General features: G+C 35.8%; 1 protein-coding gene across 1 annotated transcript in view; it reads left to right on the forward strand.

Annotated features, from left to right (window-relative positions):
- TLK1 (tousled like kinase 1) overlaps positions 1–20,966 on the forward strand; it is a 175,501-nt gene that overhangs the window by 132,725 nt on the left and 21,810 nt on the right. The window contains exon 12 of the mRNA XM_068969199.1: positions 11,308–11,374. Coding sequence (XP_068825300.1) covers positions 11,308–11,374 — 67 coding nt within the window. The remainder of the gene's footprint in view (positions 1–11,307; positions 11,375–20,966) is intronic.

Below are 20,966 nucleotides of genomic sequence, written 5' to 3' on the forward strand. Positions count from 1 at the left end.
GAAAAAATTCTCAAAAGCAGCCAAACAGGGGGACTTCCAGTGGTTTAGACTCTGTGCTGCCACTGCAGGGATGCAGGTTTCATCCCTGGTTAGGTGATTAGCGAACTAAGATCTGACAGGCCATGAGGCACACCCCCCCCAAAAAAAGGGCCACCAAAGGAAAAAAATATTAAATGTAAAAATTAAGGAAAAAAACAATCTAGATAGATGACAATTGAAAGAAAACCATATTTATAGCAGATACAGTAAAATTTAAACCAAAAAATTGTAAGAAATAGTGATTATTTCATAACTATAAATGTTTAAAATCACCAGGAACATATAATAATTCTAAATTTGTATGCATAACAACATGCCCTCAAGATAAGTAAAAAATTGACAGTACTTTAAGGATATATGGACATATCCACAAATTATAATGGGAGATTTCAACACATACATTTCTTAGTAATTAAAACAATATAACAGAAACACAGCATGAGTATAGAAAATTTCAGTGGGATCGACAGGCTTGACTTAATGAGCATGTTACCCCCTAACATTTGCAGAATGTATGTTCTTTTTAAAAATGGACTTTTGTAAAAATTGACCATGTTAAGTCATAGAACAGGTCTAAGCAAAGGTAAAAGGATTGAAAGAGTTTTATGTAAGACTGACATTGTTTCTTCCTTTAAATGTTTGGTAGGACTCATAGGTGAAACTTAATGGATTGAAATAATATAAAATACGTTCTCTCATCACAGTGGAATTAAACTAGAAATCAGAAACAAAGGTAGTGCAAAAGGCTCATCGGAAATGAGAAGATATTTTTAGATGAATGATGGTGAAAGTGCTACATGGCAAAAAATTTTTGAAGTAAAACTTTATCAGAAGATGAGCAGAATTAACCAAGAAAAGGAGGAAGAGAAAAATAAGAGCAGAAATTTTGATACAGGAAATAATCATACAATACAGAGCATCAGCCAATCCAAAAGGGATGTCTGTGGGTTTTATGTGGGTGAGGAAGGACTAATAAAATTGAAAACAAGAAAGAGAGAAAAGAATCATCATCAGGAATGAAAGAAACAATGTTATTATAGAATGTATACATACTTAAAAAAATATTATAAATGACTTGAATTTAAAATTTTTGTGAAATGGATAAATTTCTAGAAAAATACAAGTTAACAAAATTGACACTAGAACAAACAAAATCAAATAGTTCTGTAACTGTTAAAGGAATTGAATCTATAATTAAAATCTTTGATCATAGAAAACTCAGGTACAGATGATTTCATCTATGAATTCCACTAGCCATTTAAGGAAGAAATAGTGCCAGTCTTTCAAAACCTTTTGAAGAACAGCTAAGGGAGAAATACTTTCAACTTATTTTAGGCCAGCGCAGTTGTGGTGTCGAAATTCAAGAAAGACCGTACAGGAAAGGAAAGTTAGAGCCTAATTTGTCATGGTGTTGTTTAGTGGCTAGTTCAGTTCAGTTCAGTGCTCAGTCATGTCCGACTCTTTGCGACCCCGTGAATCGCAGCACGCCAGGCCTCCCTGTCCCATCACCAACTGCCAGAGTCTACACAGACCCATGTCCACTGAGTCAGTGATGCCATCCAACCATCTCATCCTCTGTCACCCCCTTCTTCTCCTGCCCTCAGTCTTTCCCAGCATCAGGGTCTTTTCAAATGAGTCAGCTCTTCGCATCAGGTGGCCAAAGTATTGGAGTTTCAGCTTCAGCATCAGTCCTTTCAATGAACACCCAGGACTGAGCTCCTTTAGGACGGACTGGTTGGATCTCCTTGCAGTCCAAGGGACTCTCAAGAGTCTTCTCCAACACCACAGTTCAAAAGCATCAATTCTTAGGCACTCAGCTGTCTTTATAGTCCAATTCTCACATCCATACATGACTACTGGAAAAACCATAGCCTTGACTAGATGGACCTTTGTTGACAAAGTAATGTCTCTGCTTTTTAATATGCTGTCTAGGTTGGTCATAACTTTCCTTCCAAGGAGTAAGCGTCTTTTAATTTCATGGCTACAGTCACCATTTGCAATGATTTTGGAGCCCCCCAAAATAAAGTCTGACACTGTTTCCACTGTTTCCCCATCTATTTCCCATGAAGTGATGGGACCAGATGCCATGATCTTCGTTTTCTGAATGTTGAGCTTTGAGCCAACTTTTTCACTCTCCTCTTTCACTTTCATCAAGAGGCTGTTTAGTTCTTCACTTTCTGCCATAAGGGTGGTGTCATCTGCGTATCTTGAAGTTGTTGATATTTCTCCCAGCAATCTTGATTCCAGCTTGTGCTTCATCCAGCCTGGCATTTCTCCTGATGTACTCTGCGTATACGTTAAATTAGCAGGGTGACAGTATACAGCCTTGACGTACTCCTTTTCCTATTTGGAACCAGTCTGTTGTTCCATGTCCAGTTCTAACTGTTGCTTCCTGACCTGCATACAGGTTTCTCAAGAGGCAGGTCAGGTCTGGTATTCCCATCTCTTTCAGAATTTTCCAGTTTATTATGATCCACACAGTCAAAGGCTTTGGCATAGTCAGTAAAGCAGAAATAGATGTTTTTCTGGAACTCTCTTGGTTTTTTGATGATCCAGCAGATGTTGACAATTTGATCTATGGTTCCTCAGCCTTTCCTAAAACCAGTTTGAACGTCTGGAAGTTCATGGTTCACGTATTGCTGAAGCCTAAGTTATGTCCAACTCTTCTGCAACCCCATGGACTGTAGCCTGCTAAGCTTCTCTGTCCATGGGATTTCCCAGGCAAAAATAGTGGAGTGGATTGCCATTTCCTTCTCCAGCGTATCTTGCAGACCCAGGAACCAAACCTACATCTCTTGCTTTGGCAGGCAGATCTGTTACCACTGAGCTGCCAGGGAAGCCCTAATGATAAATGATAGTCTAATATCATTTATAAAAGTAAATGCAGAAATAGTAAATAAAATATTAGCAATCCCACATATAATACATAAAAACGAGAAATTATCAAGACCAGTTTGGATTTATTTTAGGTATGATAGGTTGATTTATATAAGAAAAATCAATGTAATTTTTACATAAAGAGAAAGATTATATGATTATCTTAATAGATTCCAAAATAAAAAATAATATGTAAAATTCAGCATTGATCTGTCTTTAAACTCTTAGCAAGCAACCAATAAAAGACAATTTCCTTAATCTGCAGTATGCATCCATTTTTCTTTTTGCTTGCAGGTCTACATGCTGTGTTTATGGGTCACCATGTCCTTGTGTGCCCTGTTTCTTCCTCCTGGCTTCTTTCTGCTGCTTCTGTTAAGCTGGGTTCAGATGTTACCTCTTATGTGCCTTTTCCCAGTTTCCTTCAGATAAAAGTTTTTTTCCTTTACACTGTGTACTCACGGCTGTATCATCCAAGATAATCGCCGTATTTTAAGGTCAGCTAATTAGTAGTATTAATCCCATTTTATTCTTTCTGGTAAGCACATTCATAAGTGCTGAAGATTAAAATGTGGCGTTTTTGGAAAGTCATTATTGTACCTACACAGCCTCCCCTCTGACCAAAGATTCACTTCTTTCCCACATGCAAAATTCATTTATCCTATCTGCAAAGTCTTGTCAACCTCATTACAGCCTTAACTCCACATTAAAAAACCTTACCTAAATCTCATCAACTTCAGTTCAGTTCAGTCACTCAGTCGTGTCCGACTCTCTGCGACGCCATGAATCGCAGCACACCAGGCCTCCCTGTCCATCACCAACTCCCGGAGTTCACTCAGACTCACGTCCGTCGAGTCAGTGATGCCATCCAGCCATCTCATCCTCTGTCCCCTTCTCCTCTTGCCCCCAATCCCTCCCAGCATCAGAGTCTTTTCCAATTGAGTTGACCAGAGTCAACTCCTCGCATGAGGTGGCCAAAGTACTGGAGTTTCAGCTTCAGCATCATTCCCTCCAAAGAAATCCCAGGGCTGATCTCCTTGAGAATGGACTGAATTAGACTTTCTAAATTTTGTTACCTAAATAAATTATGAGTGAGGCTTTTGTATAATCTGCTCTGAAAATAATTCCTCTTAACCTATGAACCTGTGAATGTCAAGAGACAAGTTACTACCTCTTTCCAGAATGCAGTGATGGGGACAGCCATAGGATAAGAGTTATAGACATTTCCTTTCAAACAGAAAAAGATTAAAGGTGTCACTGATCCCGGCAGTTTCAAAATCCATCCAGGCAAACTCAGGTTTCAAGATCTGGTAGTAATTTTTCTGTAGGCTGTGACTTTTCAAGCTTCTGTCCTGTTTTTCATGAAGATTTCTTTTTCGTTAAGGTTATCATGTATTTGCTGCTGAGTAGCTTTACAACCAGTTTGTTGTTCGTAGAGTTTTGACTATTTGACAGCCTTTCACTTTGTGCTGTGTCCCTTAAAATCCAAGCTTGCAGAGTTTTTGTTGGTATAAAGTTCTCAAGAATCTTGTGGGTTTCTCATGTGTGACACAAGCATTCATTCCATTAGACAAGGTGATCCTCCAGGTTTTTTTTTTCCTAGATAATTTTATCACTGTTTTTGACTTCTGCTGAGAAGGCTGAAGGGATCTGTGAGTCACACACTTCATCTTTTTAAAGACTGTTTATGTGAGGAATACTCTGGCTTCTCTGGAGTATTAGCAAAAGGTTGTGCGTCTGCACCCTCCTTTTTAAGAGCAGCTTTGACCATGAATCTCAATTTTGGTGTATTTTGCACTCTGAATAAAATCAAAATTTCTTAAACCGTTAAATCTTGGTTGGATTAAACCCATTAAATTTTTGGTTGAACGTTTCTTATTTCTTACCTTTGATTTCTCTTTTCTCACATTTTAGTGTAAACAGTGAGAAGAAGCCAGTCCAGACTTTGAACACTGTTTGGAAATCTGCAGAGTTCATTTCTTACATGCTTGGCTTTCTGTATAACTATAGGATACAGTTTTGCTAAGCTTTCTTTCGTTATAACAAGGCTTCCTCCAGTTTTCTATAACATATTTTTCATTTCCTTCTGAGTTTTCACCAGTAGCGCCTCTCCTATCTACCAGATGATCCATTCATGACAGGTTAGGTGTTCTCTTAAGGCAGTAGGTTTTCCACACTGTGCTCCTTGTGGAATTCCTCTCATCCTCACTTGGCTGAGTTGTTAGTATTCATATTTCTGCTAATAGTCTATTCAAGGCAGCCTAAGGTTATTTTAAAATCATGCTCCTCTGAATTCTCTATCCTCTTGCTCACTGCCCACTTCCAAGCTCACTGCCCACTTCCAAAGTCACGTCTATATTTTTAGGTGTTTGTTATGGAAATATCCCCTTTCTAGGTACCAGGTTATATAGTAATTTCATACTGCTGCTGTAACAAATTGCCACAAATTCAGTGAGTTAAAACAACACAAATTTATTATCTTATATTTTTGGAGATCACAAATCCAAAATGGATCTCATTAGGCTAAAATCAGGGTATTGTCAGGGGTGCATTACTCATGGTGGCTTGAGAAAACAATCCTTGCTTTTTCCAGCTTCTAGAGCCTGTCCGCATTCCTTGGTTCATGATCCCCTTCCAACTGCAAGCCAGCAGTAGCAAGTCAAGCCTTTGTCGTGTCATGTCACTGTGATTCCAACATCTCTGCCCATCTCCTCGCATTTTAAGGCCTCTTGTGATTACATTGAGTCCACAAAGGGTAATCCAGAATAAATCCCTATTTTAAAGTAAGCTAAGTAACAGCTTTAATTCCATCTGCTACTTTAATTCTCCTTTGCTGTGTAACTTAGCATACTCACATCTCCAGGAATTAGGATATAGACATCTTTTTGAGGCTGCTATTCTACACACTATACCAGCACTTGGCGTAAGTCATTCGTTCTCAGTTTTTTGTTTTTTGTATATTGAACCCTGGGCTCTTCAGAGGAAACTGGTTTCATCCTTCCCATATTCCCCCATTTCTTTTTCCCAGTGGTACTTAAAAAGAAAAAAAAAATTAGGTTAAATTTGCATAACATACAGTTAGCCATTTAAAAGCATATAGTTCAGGGGCATTCAGTGCGTTCACAGTGCTATGCAGTGTTGTGCAACCAAGACCTCCGTTTAGTTTCGGAACATTTTATTCATCCAGAACACCTAATGCCCATTAATTAATCACTCCCCATTCCTGCCTCCCTGCATCCTCCTGGTAACAAATAATCTGCTTTCTCTATGTATTTGCCTCTTCTAGATAGTGCATTAAAGAGAATCATACAGTAGATGTCTGTCCTTAAGGCAGTACCACACTCTTTTGATAACTGTAACTGTATTAATTTTTTAAATAGGAAGTATGAGTCCTTCTTTTCTTTTTCAAGATTGTTTTGTTTGTTTGAGGACCCTTGCACATTGCATTTTAATAAAGAATCAGCTTTCCTGTTTCTGCAAAATCATTGATAAGTATTTTGATCAGGATTATATTGGGTTTGTGGGTTACTTTGGTGAAGAATTGCCCTGTTAACAATAGTCTGCTCATCTTAAAGACATGAGCACTAATGTTCTTTCATTTAGTTAGTATGCTTTCATTTCTTCAGCAATATTTTGTAGTTTTTAGCAACCAGGTCACTTCCTGAGTAACTTGATCCTATGTATATTATTGTTTGGGGTTCTGTTATTAATTGAATTGCTGATGTATACAAACACATTTGATTTTTGTGTGTTGATCTCATGCCCTGCAACTTTGTTGAATTTATTAGCTCTTGTTCATTTTTAGAGATTTTCTACATGTGGAGTTAAGTCATCTGTAACTAGAAACAGTTTTACATCTTCCTTTCCAATTTCAGTGTATTTTTTTTCCTTAAGTCCTCTGAGAGGACTTCCAGTACAATATTGAACAGCAGTGGTGAAAGTTGTTCCTGGCCTTAAGGGGAAAATTTTTACTCTTTCACTACTGAGTGTGATGTTAGTTATGGTTTTTTTAATTAATGCCCTTTACCATGTTAAGGACATTTTTTTCTATTTCTAGTGCTTTTTTAGGGCTCTTCAAAGGCAGAGTAGTTTCATCTACTTCCTCCCTCATTTAAAAAAGTCTGCTCCTCAATGTGTGACTTAGTTCAATATTCTGTAAAGGTTTGCTAAAAAGACCGGCTTGATATTTTTTTTTCTTAAGTGCCTTTAACATTTTATTTACCAGATCTTATATTCCTTAACTCTGAGACTTCAGATTAGTTTCCTGCTTAAACAGAATACCCTTAAAGAATTGGGTATCAGTTTCTTTGAAATGTGTATTCTCTGTTTTCTGCAGATATTCTACATTTCTATTAAACTCTTGGAAAACAATTTTTGAATTAAAAATAAAATTCTCATTCATTCATTCAGTTCAGGTCAGTCACTCAGTCATGTCCGACTCTTTGCAACCCCATGAACTGCAGCACACCAGGTCTTCCTGTCCATCACCAACTCCCAGAGTTCACCCAAACTCATGTCCATTGAATCGGTGATGCCATCCAACCATCTCATCCTCTGTTATCCCCTTCTCCTCCTGCCCTCAATCTTTCTTCCCAGCACCAGGATCTTTTCAAATGAGTCAGCTCTTTGCATGAGGTGGCCAAAGTATTGGAGTTTCAGCTTCAACATCAGTCCTTCCAATGAACACTCAGGGCTGATCTCCTTGCAGTGCGTGGGACTCTGATGAGTCTTCTCCAACACCACAGTTCAAAAGCATCAATTCTTTAGCACTCAGCTTTCTTTATTCATTCATACTCACTGTGAAAGATTATCAGTGGTTAAGTTTTATGTTTTAGTTTTAAATTTCTTGGCTTTTTGAATAATTTTGTGTTAACCTACTGATCAGTTTTATTTATGATTTTTAGCATCTCCTAAATACATGTACAAAAATGTTTAATAAAATTAATATTCAATCTATAATATGAGATATGATTCATAAAGGGAGAAATTGGACTTTTCTTTGCACTCTGTGAACAAGAGATTTGCTAAGTAATTTAAGCAATTGACTTAAGAAGTTGGATGTTTTTTAAGCATCTTAAAAAGCACATCATAAAATTAATTGATGTGGCAATTAAAAGTCATCAAAATTAGTATTTTCCTAGCTTACCTCTTTCCATATATAAAATAAAATCCAATTTCTTTAAGTAAGATTGTCCCCAGTTAACTTTATCTAAATACAGTTAAATTTTATCTATAAGTATTTTCCATCAGTGGAAATAAATAGCAGACATCTAAATTGCTAAATGGCCCATGGGGTCGCAAAGAGTCGGACACAACTGAGCGACTTCACTTTTCAGTTTCTAAAGTGCTGAAATATGTCAGGTGCTTTCTGATAAGGAAGTGCAAAGAAATGTAAGAAATGTCTTTTGCTGTTTGTTGGTTTGCATTCTATTTTGTAAGACAGGAATAGGAATTCTTAAACGCTGTTTGAACTGCAAAGTTACGTATATGTGAAATTAGATACCATGATCATAAAATGGTAAGAATTACTGTCGAAGAACTTCCCTGGTGGCTCAGATGGTAAAGCGTCTGCCTCTAATGCGGGAGACCTGGGTTCAGTCCCTGGGTTGGGAAGATCTCCTGGAGAAGGAAATGGCAACCCACTCCAGTACTCTTGCCTGGAAAATCCCATGGACGGAAGAGCCTGGTAGGCTACGGTCCACGGGGCCGCAAAGAGTCAGACATGACTGAGCGACTTAAAGATCTTTCACTTTCACTGTCCAAGAAAGTCAGTAGCCTAGTATTTAGTACTATCTGTACGTTTGCTTATTGATGCTTCAAAACCCAGCAGAGAGATTAGTATGTATATATTTTGCTGTTTATTTGAAGCTTTATAGTGATAGTAATCAAATGCAGTAAAGAAATAGCAAAGTTCTGTTGCTGCTGAAAGTTACCATTAATCTTTACTGAGAATTGCATGTGTTTCATATTAGGATTAGACCAATAAAAGAATGCTCTGGGGTCAAAGCTTTTGAAATCAATGAGGTATCATACTAAGTAAATTTAGGGAAGGGACTATTTGTGTGTATTTGCTTTTATTAAAAGGATGTAGATGATGTATATTTGAGCCACAGCACAAACATATTAACAGCTGGAACTGAATGCTAGTTAATAGCCAATATGTATTACATTATAAAATGTATACAATTAACCATACAGTATTCAACAGACTAAGACACCATGGAACTAATTGACATTGATTTATTATTAACTCAGAAGAACAGTAGCTATTGAAAACTGCTGCCAACTTAAGACAGTCAAAAATTTTAGGAAACTAAATTTTAGCCATATTAATTTGACCTTATGAATACTAAATTTAGCTGTATTTTAACTCAATAAAAACCAAAGTATAGAATTGTATTTTATTCCTGTTACAGAAACAAACAAAATATTTACATATTTTAAAAAATTAGTTCTGAGCCCATCCTATGGTCTACTGGTGGGCCTGAAACCTTATTTTAAGAATAGTAAATTACTATATTGTTATACAGGTAATTTCCATTGATGGCGTATATGCATATCCAGAAACTATTCGCCAAAATTGCTATGGCTTCACTTTACTGAACTAGTTGAGATATTATCAGTTTTAGTTTCTAAACCTCTTTTTAAAAGAAAACCATGTTTCCCTCTTCTTGTTTCATTCCATCTGCATGAATGTTTCCCATTCACAGTGCAGTGTTTAGTTCTCTAAATTTATGTTAAGCAACTGCTGCAACTATATTGTTATATTCAGTATAATAAAATCCAGTGGTTATGTTAACCTAACACTGGGTAGAGAGAGTTAATTTTAAATGTTTGTTTTTCACTCTTAAGATATTTCTAGTGGAATACTAACTGAATTTCTTGGAGGTTTTTGATTATTTCATTTGAATGCCCTTTCTATGATATTAATATTTTAATTACCATCTAGCTTAAGGGAAATAGCATTTATACTGAATGTTGCTGAGGGATATAAACCAAGCATAAATAAGTCGTCCTTGGGGTTTGGAGCTTAACCAAATATACCCAGAATACATAAGTAAACAAGGGCCTAAATATGATAGATAAAAGGAGTTCTTTCAGTAATGGGTATGAATGAAAGTTGTTTTGTTGTGGGGTGTGTGTGTGTGTTTTCCTCTTTCACTTTGTTGATACAGAATCATGTTTTCTTATGAAATATTATAATAGGTATATATCCTACTGAAGTTCTACATACATTGAACTACAGTTGAACCCTAAACAACACAAGGGTTTGGGGCTCTCTCCCTCCCTACAGTTGAAAATTTGCATATAACTTCGCAGCTGGCCTCTGTATCTGCAATTCCACATCCACAGAGTCAACCAACTCCAGACTATGTAGTGTAGTGTAATACGTATTTATTTTAAAAATTTTCATGTACGTGGACCTGTGCAGTTCAAACCCTTGTTATTCAAGGGTCAACTGCAGTGATTTTTTCTAATTTACAGAAGAATATTTGAATTAATAATACAGCAACCATAAAGTACTCTCACGTGTGTATCTGTTTATATTTATTAATAATTTGGTGTTTTTTGGCAGCCCTATCTTACTTATTCACTAGCCCATGGAAGCAGAGAAGAGAAAAATGTCTTCATTTCTTTCTTTCTTTCTTAAACCAGTGCCCAAATTGGACTGATTACCTTTGCAGTGATTTCCCAGTACTCTTAAAATAAAATGAAATTCATTCCTTGGTCTAAAATCCATCCTGCTTTTAGATGCTTTTCCCCTGCTTTGTCTCTTTTGCTGACAGCCTCTTTGACTATATTCTGATACTTGTGTGGTTTTTTTCCTCTTCTCAGTATCAGTCTATTTCCGTCTTGGTGTCTTTGTACCTGCTTTAACCTGTGTGTAGAATATACTCGCCTAGGTCCTTTTGTGGTTGTCCTTTTGACATTCAGATCAAGACTATCTCCCTAAAACTCGGTGCAAATTAGTATAAGACAGACAGTTATTATCACACCAGCCTTTCTAATTCTCTTTATAACACTTACTGTTATTTGCGATTGTTTCATTTCTGGACGAAATTGTTTCTCTTCTGCTTCCTTACCCCCATACTCCCACTATGAAGTGTAAGTTCAAACCAGAGTGTATTGAGAAACTGTCTTTTTCATTGCATCCTTAGGATATAAATTCATGGTACTGATTAAATAGTTGTTGAATTTATAAGTCAGTCAGTTTTTCCATCTGTATTAGATATACTCTGAAGAATACCTTCAGGCACTTTAGGCTTATGTGTTCAGGGCTGAAAGTTGTCAACATTTTAGTATTTTTATTTGATTAATTTTATTTTGCTGGTTGTTGATAAGAAATAATAAGTATTAATCTTAATATCTAGAATTACAATTTCATTTTGACAGGTTGACTTTGGCAGAATATCATGAACAGGAAGAAATTTTCAAACTTAGACTAGGACATCTCAAAAAGGTACGTGAAGCATATGCTGGCCATTTTATTTTACCAGAGGTTGTGGAAAGTTGTGTTTTACGTTTCTTATTAAAGAAGGCAAATCTTACAGAGAAAAAGGACCCAAATTTAAAACTTTAGACCAAAAAAATAAAAGAGGGGCATAAAAGTTGCATTTTTATGTTGAATATATTAAAATAACATTCCTTTACCTTGTGGTAATTTACAAACATTTCAGATGCTGATAATACCGTGTCCCTGGGACTTCTCAATGCAGGGGGATGCTGATTCGATCCCTGGTCTGGGGAGTAAGATCCCACATGATGCGTATGGTCAAAAAGTTAAAAAACAAAAACCCATGTTCTTGTAGTGGAGGAATGATCCTGGACAGAACTCCAGGTTCTTAAGATTACTGTTAAATACTCTGTTTAAAAAAAAAAAAGATAAAATGTAAGATTCTATGTTGTTGTGTCCATTTCATAACAAATTGAAACAATTGTAAATTAATAACAGGTTTTTTTGACTTAACTTTAAAGTTACCAAATACCTGATTAAATGTTTCAGTTAAAATATATACATTGGCAAATTTAGAAGAGCGTGATCATCGGTAATAATATAAAGTGATATAATTCAGAAAAACATTGTTATATGTTAGTAAGTTTTTATAATGTAAAGCTATGTACTTGTTTGTAAACTCTGAAATTGTATTCAGTTCATTGTTTTTTAGTTCATATTTTTAATTCAAACCATTTCAGAGAAATAATAGATTTTCCCCCTCAAAATGAAATTACTGACAGCTGTAAAATTCTTTTTCTTTGATCCAGTTTTTAAATTCTGTGGTCTGCTTATCACATTACTTACATTGTTTAAATAGGCTGAGTAATAGCTAAAACTAAGTTAGTGAACTAATTGAAGATAGTATCTATCAGGTCATCTCCCTGGGGTAGGGTGAGGTAGGTCAGAGAAACCCATTCTTGTAGCAGCCACCATCTCATTATAGATGTGCTTATTTTTGGAATGCTATCAACATGCTTCAGATTCCTGCCATTTAGTTACAGGGAACAGAAAAAAATTATATTTTATATACATACATATTTGTATATTGGAGAAGGGAATGGCAACCCACTCCAGTATTCTTGCCTGTAGAATTCCAGGGACAGAGGAGCCATGGGGTCTCAAAGAGTCGGACACAACCGAGCGACTTTCACCTCACATATGTGTATATGTGTGTATATATAGACATACATATATATGTGTAATTTGTATTAGTGTTCTTTACTGTGCCCCTGCTCAGAAAAGTTTCAGCCTAACTACTTGAACAGTAAATTGTAAATTCTAAAATGAATTTATTCTGATCTGTTTTGTTCTGTTTTCTGTTCTGCTGTAATTATTGATATTTCTCTGTTCTTTAAGTAGACAACTTCAGTCCATTTTGTAACTGATGGAGTTGTAACGGGACTATAGAAGGGAAGTGGGGATTTTGAAGGTCAGAATTAGTACAAGTATTTGTCTGCCCACCTAAGCTATTTTGATAGAGACCTATGTTTGACGTTCCATATAAAGAAAGATTTATCAAGTATTTTCTGAGTAGCCTTTCATGATAATGAGATACTAAAGTGTATAGTCAACTGGAGGCTTATAATTTTCACACATAATAATAAATTTCAGATTACTCTTTCTAATGATGAGTTTTACATGTCTTATGGAAACCTGTTATAAAATCTGAAATGATAAAGCAGTTAAATTAGGAATCGGCTCTTTGTATCACAAAAATACTTAAAAGGATTCAGAGGACGGTTTGTTTTTATTTTTTGATTGGTGGGTGGTTGGTTGATTTTAAAGCTTTCCTGGTACATTGAAAATATTTTATTTCTCTGAAACATTTCTGTTTTATAAAGTAAGGTACATATCCTTAAATGTCTAGATAGTATATAAACAGTTGACGCTTTCGTAGTTTACTACACCTTCTCTTCTAACTTCCGTATTACCTTTTCCCCAGTGTTTGACTTTTCCATTTTTGTATTTACTCATTCTAATAATTGTCCCTTCTATAATCCTTTTCCTGTTTTATTGTCTCAGCTTTTATCAAATTTACTGAGCAGTTTTAGACTTCTAACTTTATCTTCTTCTTAACCAATTTACAACATTACTTTTCTTTGATCTCCATCATGGAATATTGGATGAATTAATGCTGAAATATACTCTCATGCTTTGAATTCTCACATTTACTTCTGACTTTTTTGGTTGAGAAGAATGAATGCATTATGAAGAAAGTTGCTAGTAGTACATACAGAGAACAAAATTAAGTAAGTAGTGTCACCTTAGAGTACAAATAAATAGTAGTAGTCTTATTTCCACTGGGTATTACTTTTTTGAGTTGTACAGTTCAAGAATAATAGGCATTCTGTTACATGCGTTAAAAATAAGTTATTTGGCATATTCTAAAGCACAGTTGGAAAGTAGGTCATTAAAAATAGGTCGTTCTGGTTTCTAAAATACAAGTAGATTGGACACTTTCAACACATAGAGAACAAACTTGAGTTGAAAGAAAAGATGTTATCACCTCTATCTTAAGCCAACATGAACCATACCCCGACATGTAACTATATAGTTTCTACCATAGGCTGGATCTGATCTGTGGATATTTGATGTCCATGTTACCTGTGCAGGAATTAATCATGTGACCTACATTAGATTAGGGTTTAGATATGGAGCCCAGTATACCTCCTGCATTACCAAAGGTGACTTTCACTCTCCCTTCAATAAAAACTCTTAAAGTTAGATGGAGTTATAAAATTTGTTGGCACCAAAGGAAAAAACTTGCATCATTGATGAAGCCTATACCATTTGGACATAGAAGACTAGAAGCCCTAGTTAACTTTTTCTTGAGATAATCTATGATGTACGTTGTATTTTATAAAGATAATCATAATAATTGAATAGGTAAACCGAAATATGAAAAAGTATTTACCACTGAATAGATCGTAAAGTTCAGTTCATATTCTGTACTATTCTGTGGGCTAGAAACATAGTAATCCAAACCCAGTGAGTCTGTTAGTGTGATAGAGCAGCAAAGGAGAGCTCAGCAGTAAGTCCATGGCTGAAATAAACGCTCATTCCTGTTGCCACCAAATAGTAAATGTAACTTACTTAAGGGTTTATTGTCTTCTGAAGTTAGGAAAATTATGTTCAGCATCATCTTTTTTAATACATTAAGAATTGTTTAATATTGTTTTAGTTATCAGTTGATGAAATTATTGCTCACTCATTCACTAGGTGATATATTTCCACATTTCAAGAGAATTGCATAATATTACATTTTATACACTTTGAATTTTTAACCATTCTAGAGTGAACATTAATGTTAAATTTGAATGCCAAGCTCTTCTCTGTTTGCTTTGTCTAAATTAATATAGCTAGTAACTAGCAAAGCCAAAACTTGAACCTTTTCTCACTGCTACTTCAGTGGAAGTATCCTTACACTTTATTCCTACAATTCTCTAGTTGTAGATGGATAGCAAGTTGATCCTTCTGAATTCAGAATTGATTCCCTTGTAGCCTTCTTTGCATCTTTCCTAGAGTAGTAGGAACGTTTGCTTTCCTTTTTTCCCCCAGAAATAGACTGTTTTATTTTCATCTCAAATAAAGTATAGCAGTTAAATTTTTCACACACATACTCCTTTCTCTCTTTCTTTCATATATTACTTTCCTTGGATAGCCTGTTAGTGACTTTTCTATCAGCTAGAATATTTCTTTATTATTAATTGGTTCACTGTTTTTCATAATAAATTTATCTTTAAAGGTCAACAGGAAAAGCATGTTTTGGGAGGTAAAATGTGTAAATACTCTCTAGTGTAATTTTACCTTTATACAGCTAAAGATTTAATAGAATGTCAAGGAAGTATATCGTAAAATATATGTATCTTATACAAATTACTCCTGAAACTTACACAAAATAACTTTTTGCTACTAACCATTATGCATAAACTTCCTTATCACTTACAAGCTTGTAGTTGCAATGAGAATAATTTCCTGTGTTTAAAATGTTGTCCTTTAAGGCAGAGCAACTAAATCCAGTAATGTACCTGTGCCACATGTGGCATCTCTGGCGTTAAGAAAACTAATAAGCCATGTACCAATTAGCTTTTATAGTTGATCCTGTTTTGATTCCGGTCTTGATAAATTCTAGTTATGAGAAAGTCAGTTATCTTTGTAATTTGTGGAGTTCTACTAGGTTGTTGTTTGTACAACTCCGATCTTAATTCTAGAATTGAAGAAAACTCTGTGGATATGCTTTCCAAGGATTATTACTAAACTAACATAAACAACTTTTTTAAAAATCCCTGATAAACCATCTTCCTTGTAAGAGATTGTCTCTCTAGTCATAATATTATTTAAAAAATATAAATTACCAGTCATAATACCCCAAAATAAAGAGAAAGTAAGAATTTTGAAAGTTATTAGGACCAATAACTACATCATACCACTGCTGTTTGACTCAAGTTTGTGATATGAACAGCATGTGGAGGTGTTTATTCTAGTCTTTGAATTTTTTTGTCTTGTGGATTTTAAATATTTGATTAGTTGGAGAGAATGCATATAGAAGATTTGACATCTCAGTATGGAATATTAGATAGTGTAGTAGGGATTGACTTTAATGTATGTGTTTTGGGGGGTGTGTGTGAGAGAGTTATAAACCCTGAATTTAAATACCAGAAGTTTTTAGGAAAAACATAACCAATTTGTAATTGAAACAGGATTAGTCAAGAACCATCAGCACCAACACAAGTGTATCTTTGCAGACCGAAGGAATCAGCTAAACAATTACGGTCATCTCAATCTCTACTAAAACAAAAATCGCATCCAACATGCCACCTGACACCATTTCTTTCTCTCTTTCTCCTTTGCTCCTTGCGATGTGGCATTCATCTCTCCTTGTGCCTCCGTTCTGAAGAGATAACAGTATAGCAACAACTCTGCCACTGAAATCCTGTTCTCTGACCGATATTGGCACCTGCAAAGAGAAACAACCAGTAACAGGCAGCAGCAGCATCAGTATTAATCTTCCATGATGAAATCTTTACAGGTCAAGAACAAGCACACAGCTCTTTTCTCACTCCTTCACAGTGGACCATGCAACTAGTTGAAATGGAAGACAATGGATTGTCTGCAAGCCTTTTGAACAGTGGAGAATACAGGGCATTGGTTTTAGGTGAATTAATCCCCAAATATTCTTGAAGTTTGATATCTCCTTTGGTCTTTCTTTCTAGAATACCATTGTCATCTGATTTATCAAATCCTTAGTATGACCACAAAGAATACGTTTGTGTATGTGACGCCTCTTGTCACTTTAGGTATGAATAAAAATATGAAAATAGTTAATGCTAGAGGGCTTAATCTCTAAAACTGCATGTGCACCTCTATATTCAAGAAAATTTTCTCTCAAAGCTGACCACATTGTATGTTACATTTCTCTAGAACATAACACAAGATGCTACTTGTGTAGGAAGTAATTTTCAGTGAAGTCTAGTGAAAATGCATTCATTATGCAAGAAAAAGTCACTGTTAAGCCCACAAAGAATATACAAGGTTCCCAACTTCTTGGTATGTATGGGCAAGAAAAGTGCCAAGAGTGTTGGAATTCTAAACTTGACATCTTGTGCCTAGTTCTGCTTCTGTTTAAAAATGAGTGCTATTCTGTGAAAGCGATGCCAGAGAACACGGAACTAGCTGTAGATAGGAAAGCTACTGGTGTGTATACTCTCCTTCCTGCTCTCCTTGTGAACCTACAAGCATATTTCTGGCTCACCCCATCTATAATTATACATCTTTACCTGGTAATAGGTGGTGGTCACTTACCAGAGTGAAAATTTAGTGATAAAATGTATTTTACTTTTGTAGATTTTTATATTAATCCAGTTGTGTAGGCAATGGCATTCATTGAATTTTGGAAAGAATCTTAGAAGTCCTGTTAACCATTGGGCAGAGTTTATTCAGGTTTGTAAATTCAGTGTAGAGGTCATAATTTCACAAAAAAGAGAAGGCAGTTGCTTGGCCATTGGCCAAAAACTGTAACTCCATGCTGTTTATATGCATATACATAGAGTCTAGAAGATTAGGCTCTTCTCATTATTGTATAGAATGTTAAACCTTTTCATACTTTTTAAAAATATGGAATCCACCAGAACCCTGAAAAAGGTTAAAAGGCAGAAAGCTGGAAGAAAATGTAGTAAGGCATTGTACCTGTAGCACCTGAGCTAGTTTCACCATCAAGAAATTTCGTCCCCTTAATACAGAAGCTGTGATTTCTTTTTCAGGAACTGTACTGGATATTTAAAATTTGCCAGTCAGTTGAACTGTTATATTTATTTGCTGCTGAGAAGATAGGGTTTGGTTTGTTTAAATAGAATGGAGGAACTGACAATCCCATTGTCCATTTTAACACTTACTCCCATTTAGGGTTTTTGATGTATGTGTTTAATTTTCAAAGAGAGGCGAATTACCCCCAACCCACCAAAGAAGGAAATGAAACAGAGAGAGAAAAATGTTAAAGTTCTAACATTAAAGTTCTAAACCAGTTAAACACACTTGAGGGATACCCAGTATGTTCCCCTCAGTAATATCCAGCTCAGTGACTCAGGATCGACATGGAGACATCATATACATAGTTAGGAAAGAATCCCCCACCAGGAATTTCACAGTATTTGTCCTCTTTCTTCCTCCTACCCTACTCCCTCATCTATACAGTCATACTTGAGCAAAAAGAGGATTACGGGCAGTAGCTTCAAAATTGATCTCTATACGTTCAATGTAGTTTTTTGTTGGTTCATATTTCCAATGATTTGTGTCTCTTATATCCATATTTAGGATATATAAAAGAATATAATAGAGAAAAAATTGAGGACCTATAAATTTGAAGTAAATTGGTAATAATTTTCTTAATTATTTTCTGCACTGCCCTTTCTGTTAGCTTTTAATAACACCTTTTGTTAATTTCACCTTTCACTTTCCTAGTGATAGACTTTCAGAATAACATAAATATTTTATGAAATTAAAACTTATTTGAGGACTTAGAGATACTAACTTGATTGTATTATTACTAAAATTAATTTGGTATTAAATATGTTGAAACTCATTCTGAACTATTAATAGTTTTCTCAAAGGACTAATGTTGTTATGGTGCTCCTGAATACACTCTTGTAAATGATAAGCTTTTCCCTGTTTCCACTATCTTCATAATATACCACACAAAATCTTTTCTTCTCCCAACTCACATGGATTATAGGCAAGCTGAGAATGATACATCAGAAATTCTCAGATTCTCAAATTCTACCTTATCTTGACTTTATAGAAAGGCAGCTTTTCAAAATTGAGGGGTTTTTGTGGGGCTAACATTAATATATATTAAAGATTTGCTAAAGAAGTTTTAACTATTCAATAGTATGTTCAACTTTTACAGGAAATGAATTAGTTTTACATGTAAAATGCGTTACTATATATCTTGTAAGTTTTATAGTTTAATGCCTACACACCCCTACTTTAAAAGAAAATAATTGCCCTTTTAAAAACTGCCGTTAAGGGAAATGCTCAAAATATACCCCAAGTCTGCCTAGCAGTTTTAACCTGCATTTTACGTTTAACTTGGCATTTTATGAAGATTCTACATTGCTGTAGCATACTTTTAGCTTAGAATGTTGAGCCAAGGAGATATTAAGTTGCCAGAAGGGACTCTGAGTACAAATAGAAAGTATTTGTATGCTAAATACCTATTGAGGGACAAATTGGTTTTACTTTGCATGTAAATTAAAATTTTGGAAGGTGTTAGGTTTTGCAGGTTACTTAAATGAGGCAATATTGAGATCTATTGTTGTATACTTGTCTAACCTGGGTTTTTAAAAATATATATTTAAGTAATTCAGATATTAGATCTTATTTTAAAATACTGTTAAAATAGCTGTAGTATGTACTGTTAAGGTTTATTGCCATATCTTTTTGTCTAAACGGAAAAGAACGATGTCCTTTTATTGTATGTGATTACCAAATTTACCTCCCTCTCTCTAGTAGGATCTTTTCTTATTCGTGTCCCTTCAACACCATAATTGCCTACAGAAACCAATTCTTTTCCAGAGATGCTGTTTCTTCTTAGACCTTTTCTGCTGTAAATTGCTCAACTAGTGGCCGACTAGAGTATTGAAATTTAGTGTTCTTACTAAGCATGATCTCCGTTCTGGACTACCTCTCTTTTATTTTAGTAATTTGACCTACCTTTGCCATGTGTTTGAGGATTCCATTCCATAATGGAATTCCCTTCTGTAAGGAGAGAATAACTAACAGGCTCAGGCTGTTGTAACAGAATACCATAGACTGGGCAGCTTAAACAACAGAAACTTATTTCTCCTAGTTCTAGAGGCTGGAAATCCAAGATCGAGGTCCCTTGGAGTTTAGTTTCTTTTTTCTTCAACCATTCATTCATTTTTGGCTGGGCTGGGTCTTTGTTGCTTTGTGGGCTTCTCCTTGCGGTGGCTTCTCTTGTCGTGGCTCATGGGCTGCAGGGCATGCAGGCTTCCAGTAGTTGTGGCTCCTGGGCTTTAGAGCACAGGCTGAATAATTGCTGTGCATAGGGTTAATTGCTCTGCCGCATGTGTGATCTTCCTGGATCAGGGGTCGAACCTGTGTCTCCTGCATTGGCAGTCAGATTCTTTACCAGGGGAGCCTAGGGTTTAGTTTCCGTAGCTTTCTTCCTAGTTTGTAGATGGTCATCTTCTCAAATCCTCACGTGACTTTTCTCTGTGTTGCCACAAAGAGCTGATGGGGTTGGGAGGAGAGATCTCTTTCTTCCTGCTCAAAAAGCCACTAAATCTCATCAAGAGGGCCCCACTCTTATTACCTAAGCTAACTCTTAACTTACAGAGTCCCCTTCTCCAAATAACATCACACTGGGAGGTTAGGGCTTAGACATACACAATTTGGGAGGAACACAAAGCCTTCAATCCATAACAGAATGTATACTTTTTCTCAGTGGGATTTGAGAGAAGTTACTTAGAGTTGCTGAATTATCTTTCCCCTAGAAATATGTCACTTTGTTTTAAGATCCAAGATACTGGAATAAATACTAAATTACAATATGGACGATATAAATATATTTACTGATGACTATGGAAGATTTACCTGTATCTGCATATAATCAGTTATAGTTCCTTCCCTTGACCTTTGCTCTTAAACAGCTAGGATCCAGCTGTTTGTTTTAACTAGTCCTCCTGACGTTTGGGGGCTTTATCCTGTAAACTTTACAGTTCAGACTGAATGAAGCTTGTCTGTCCTTTTGTATTACAAGATCTCATGGGGCGTGTGGGTGGCTGGGTGGGTGTGTGTGTGTGGGTGTGTGTGTGTGTAGTCACTCAGTCTTATCTGACTCTGTAACCCCATGGAACCCACCAGGCTTCTCTGTCCATGGGATTCTCCAGGCAGGAACACTGGAGTGGGTAGCCATTCCCTTCTCCAGAGTATCTTCCTGATCCAAGGATCAAACCCTGGTCTCCTGCATTGCAGGCAGATTCTTTACCATATAAGCCTCTAGGGAAGCCATACTTGGCATGTTTTATAGAGGAATAAA

The sequence above is a fragment of the Capricornis sumatraensis genome, chromosome 3 (assembly GCF_032405125.1).
Source record: "Capricornis sumatraensis isolate serow.1 chromosome 3, serow.2, whole genome shotgun sequence".
Classification (NCBI taxonomy): Eukaryota; Metazoa; Chordata; class Mammalia; order Artiodactyla; family Bovidae; genus Capricornis; species Capricornis sumatraensis.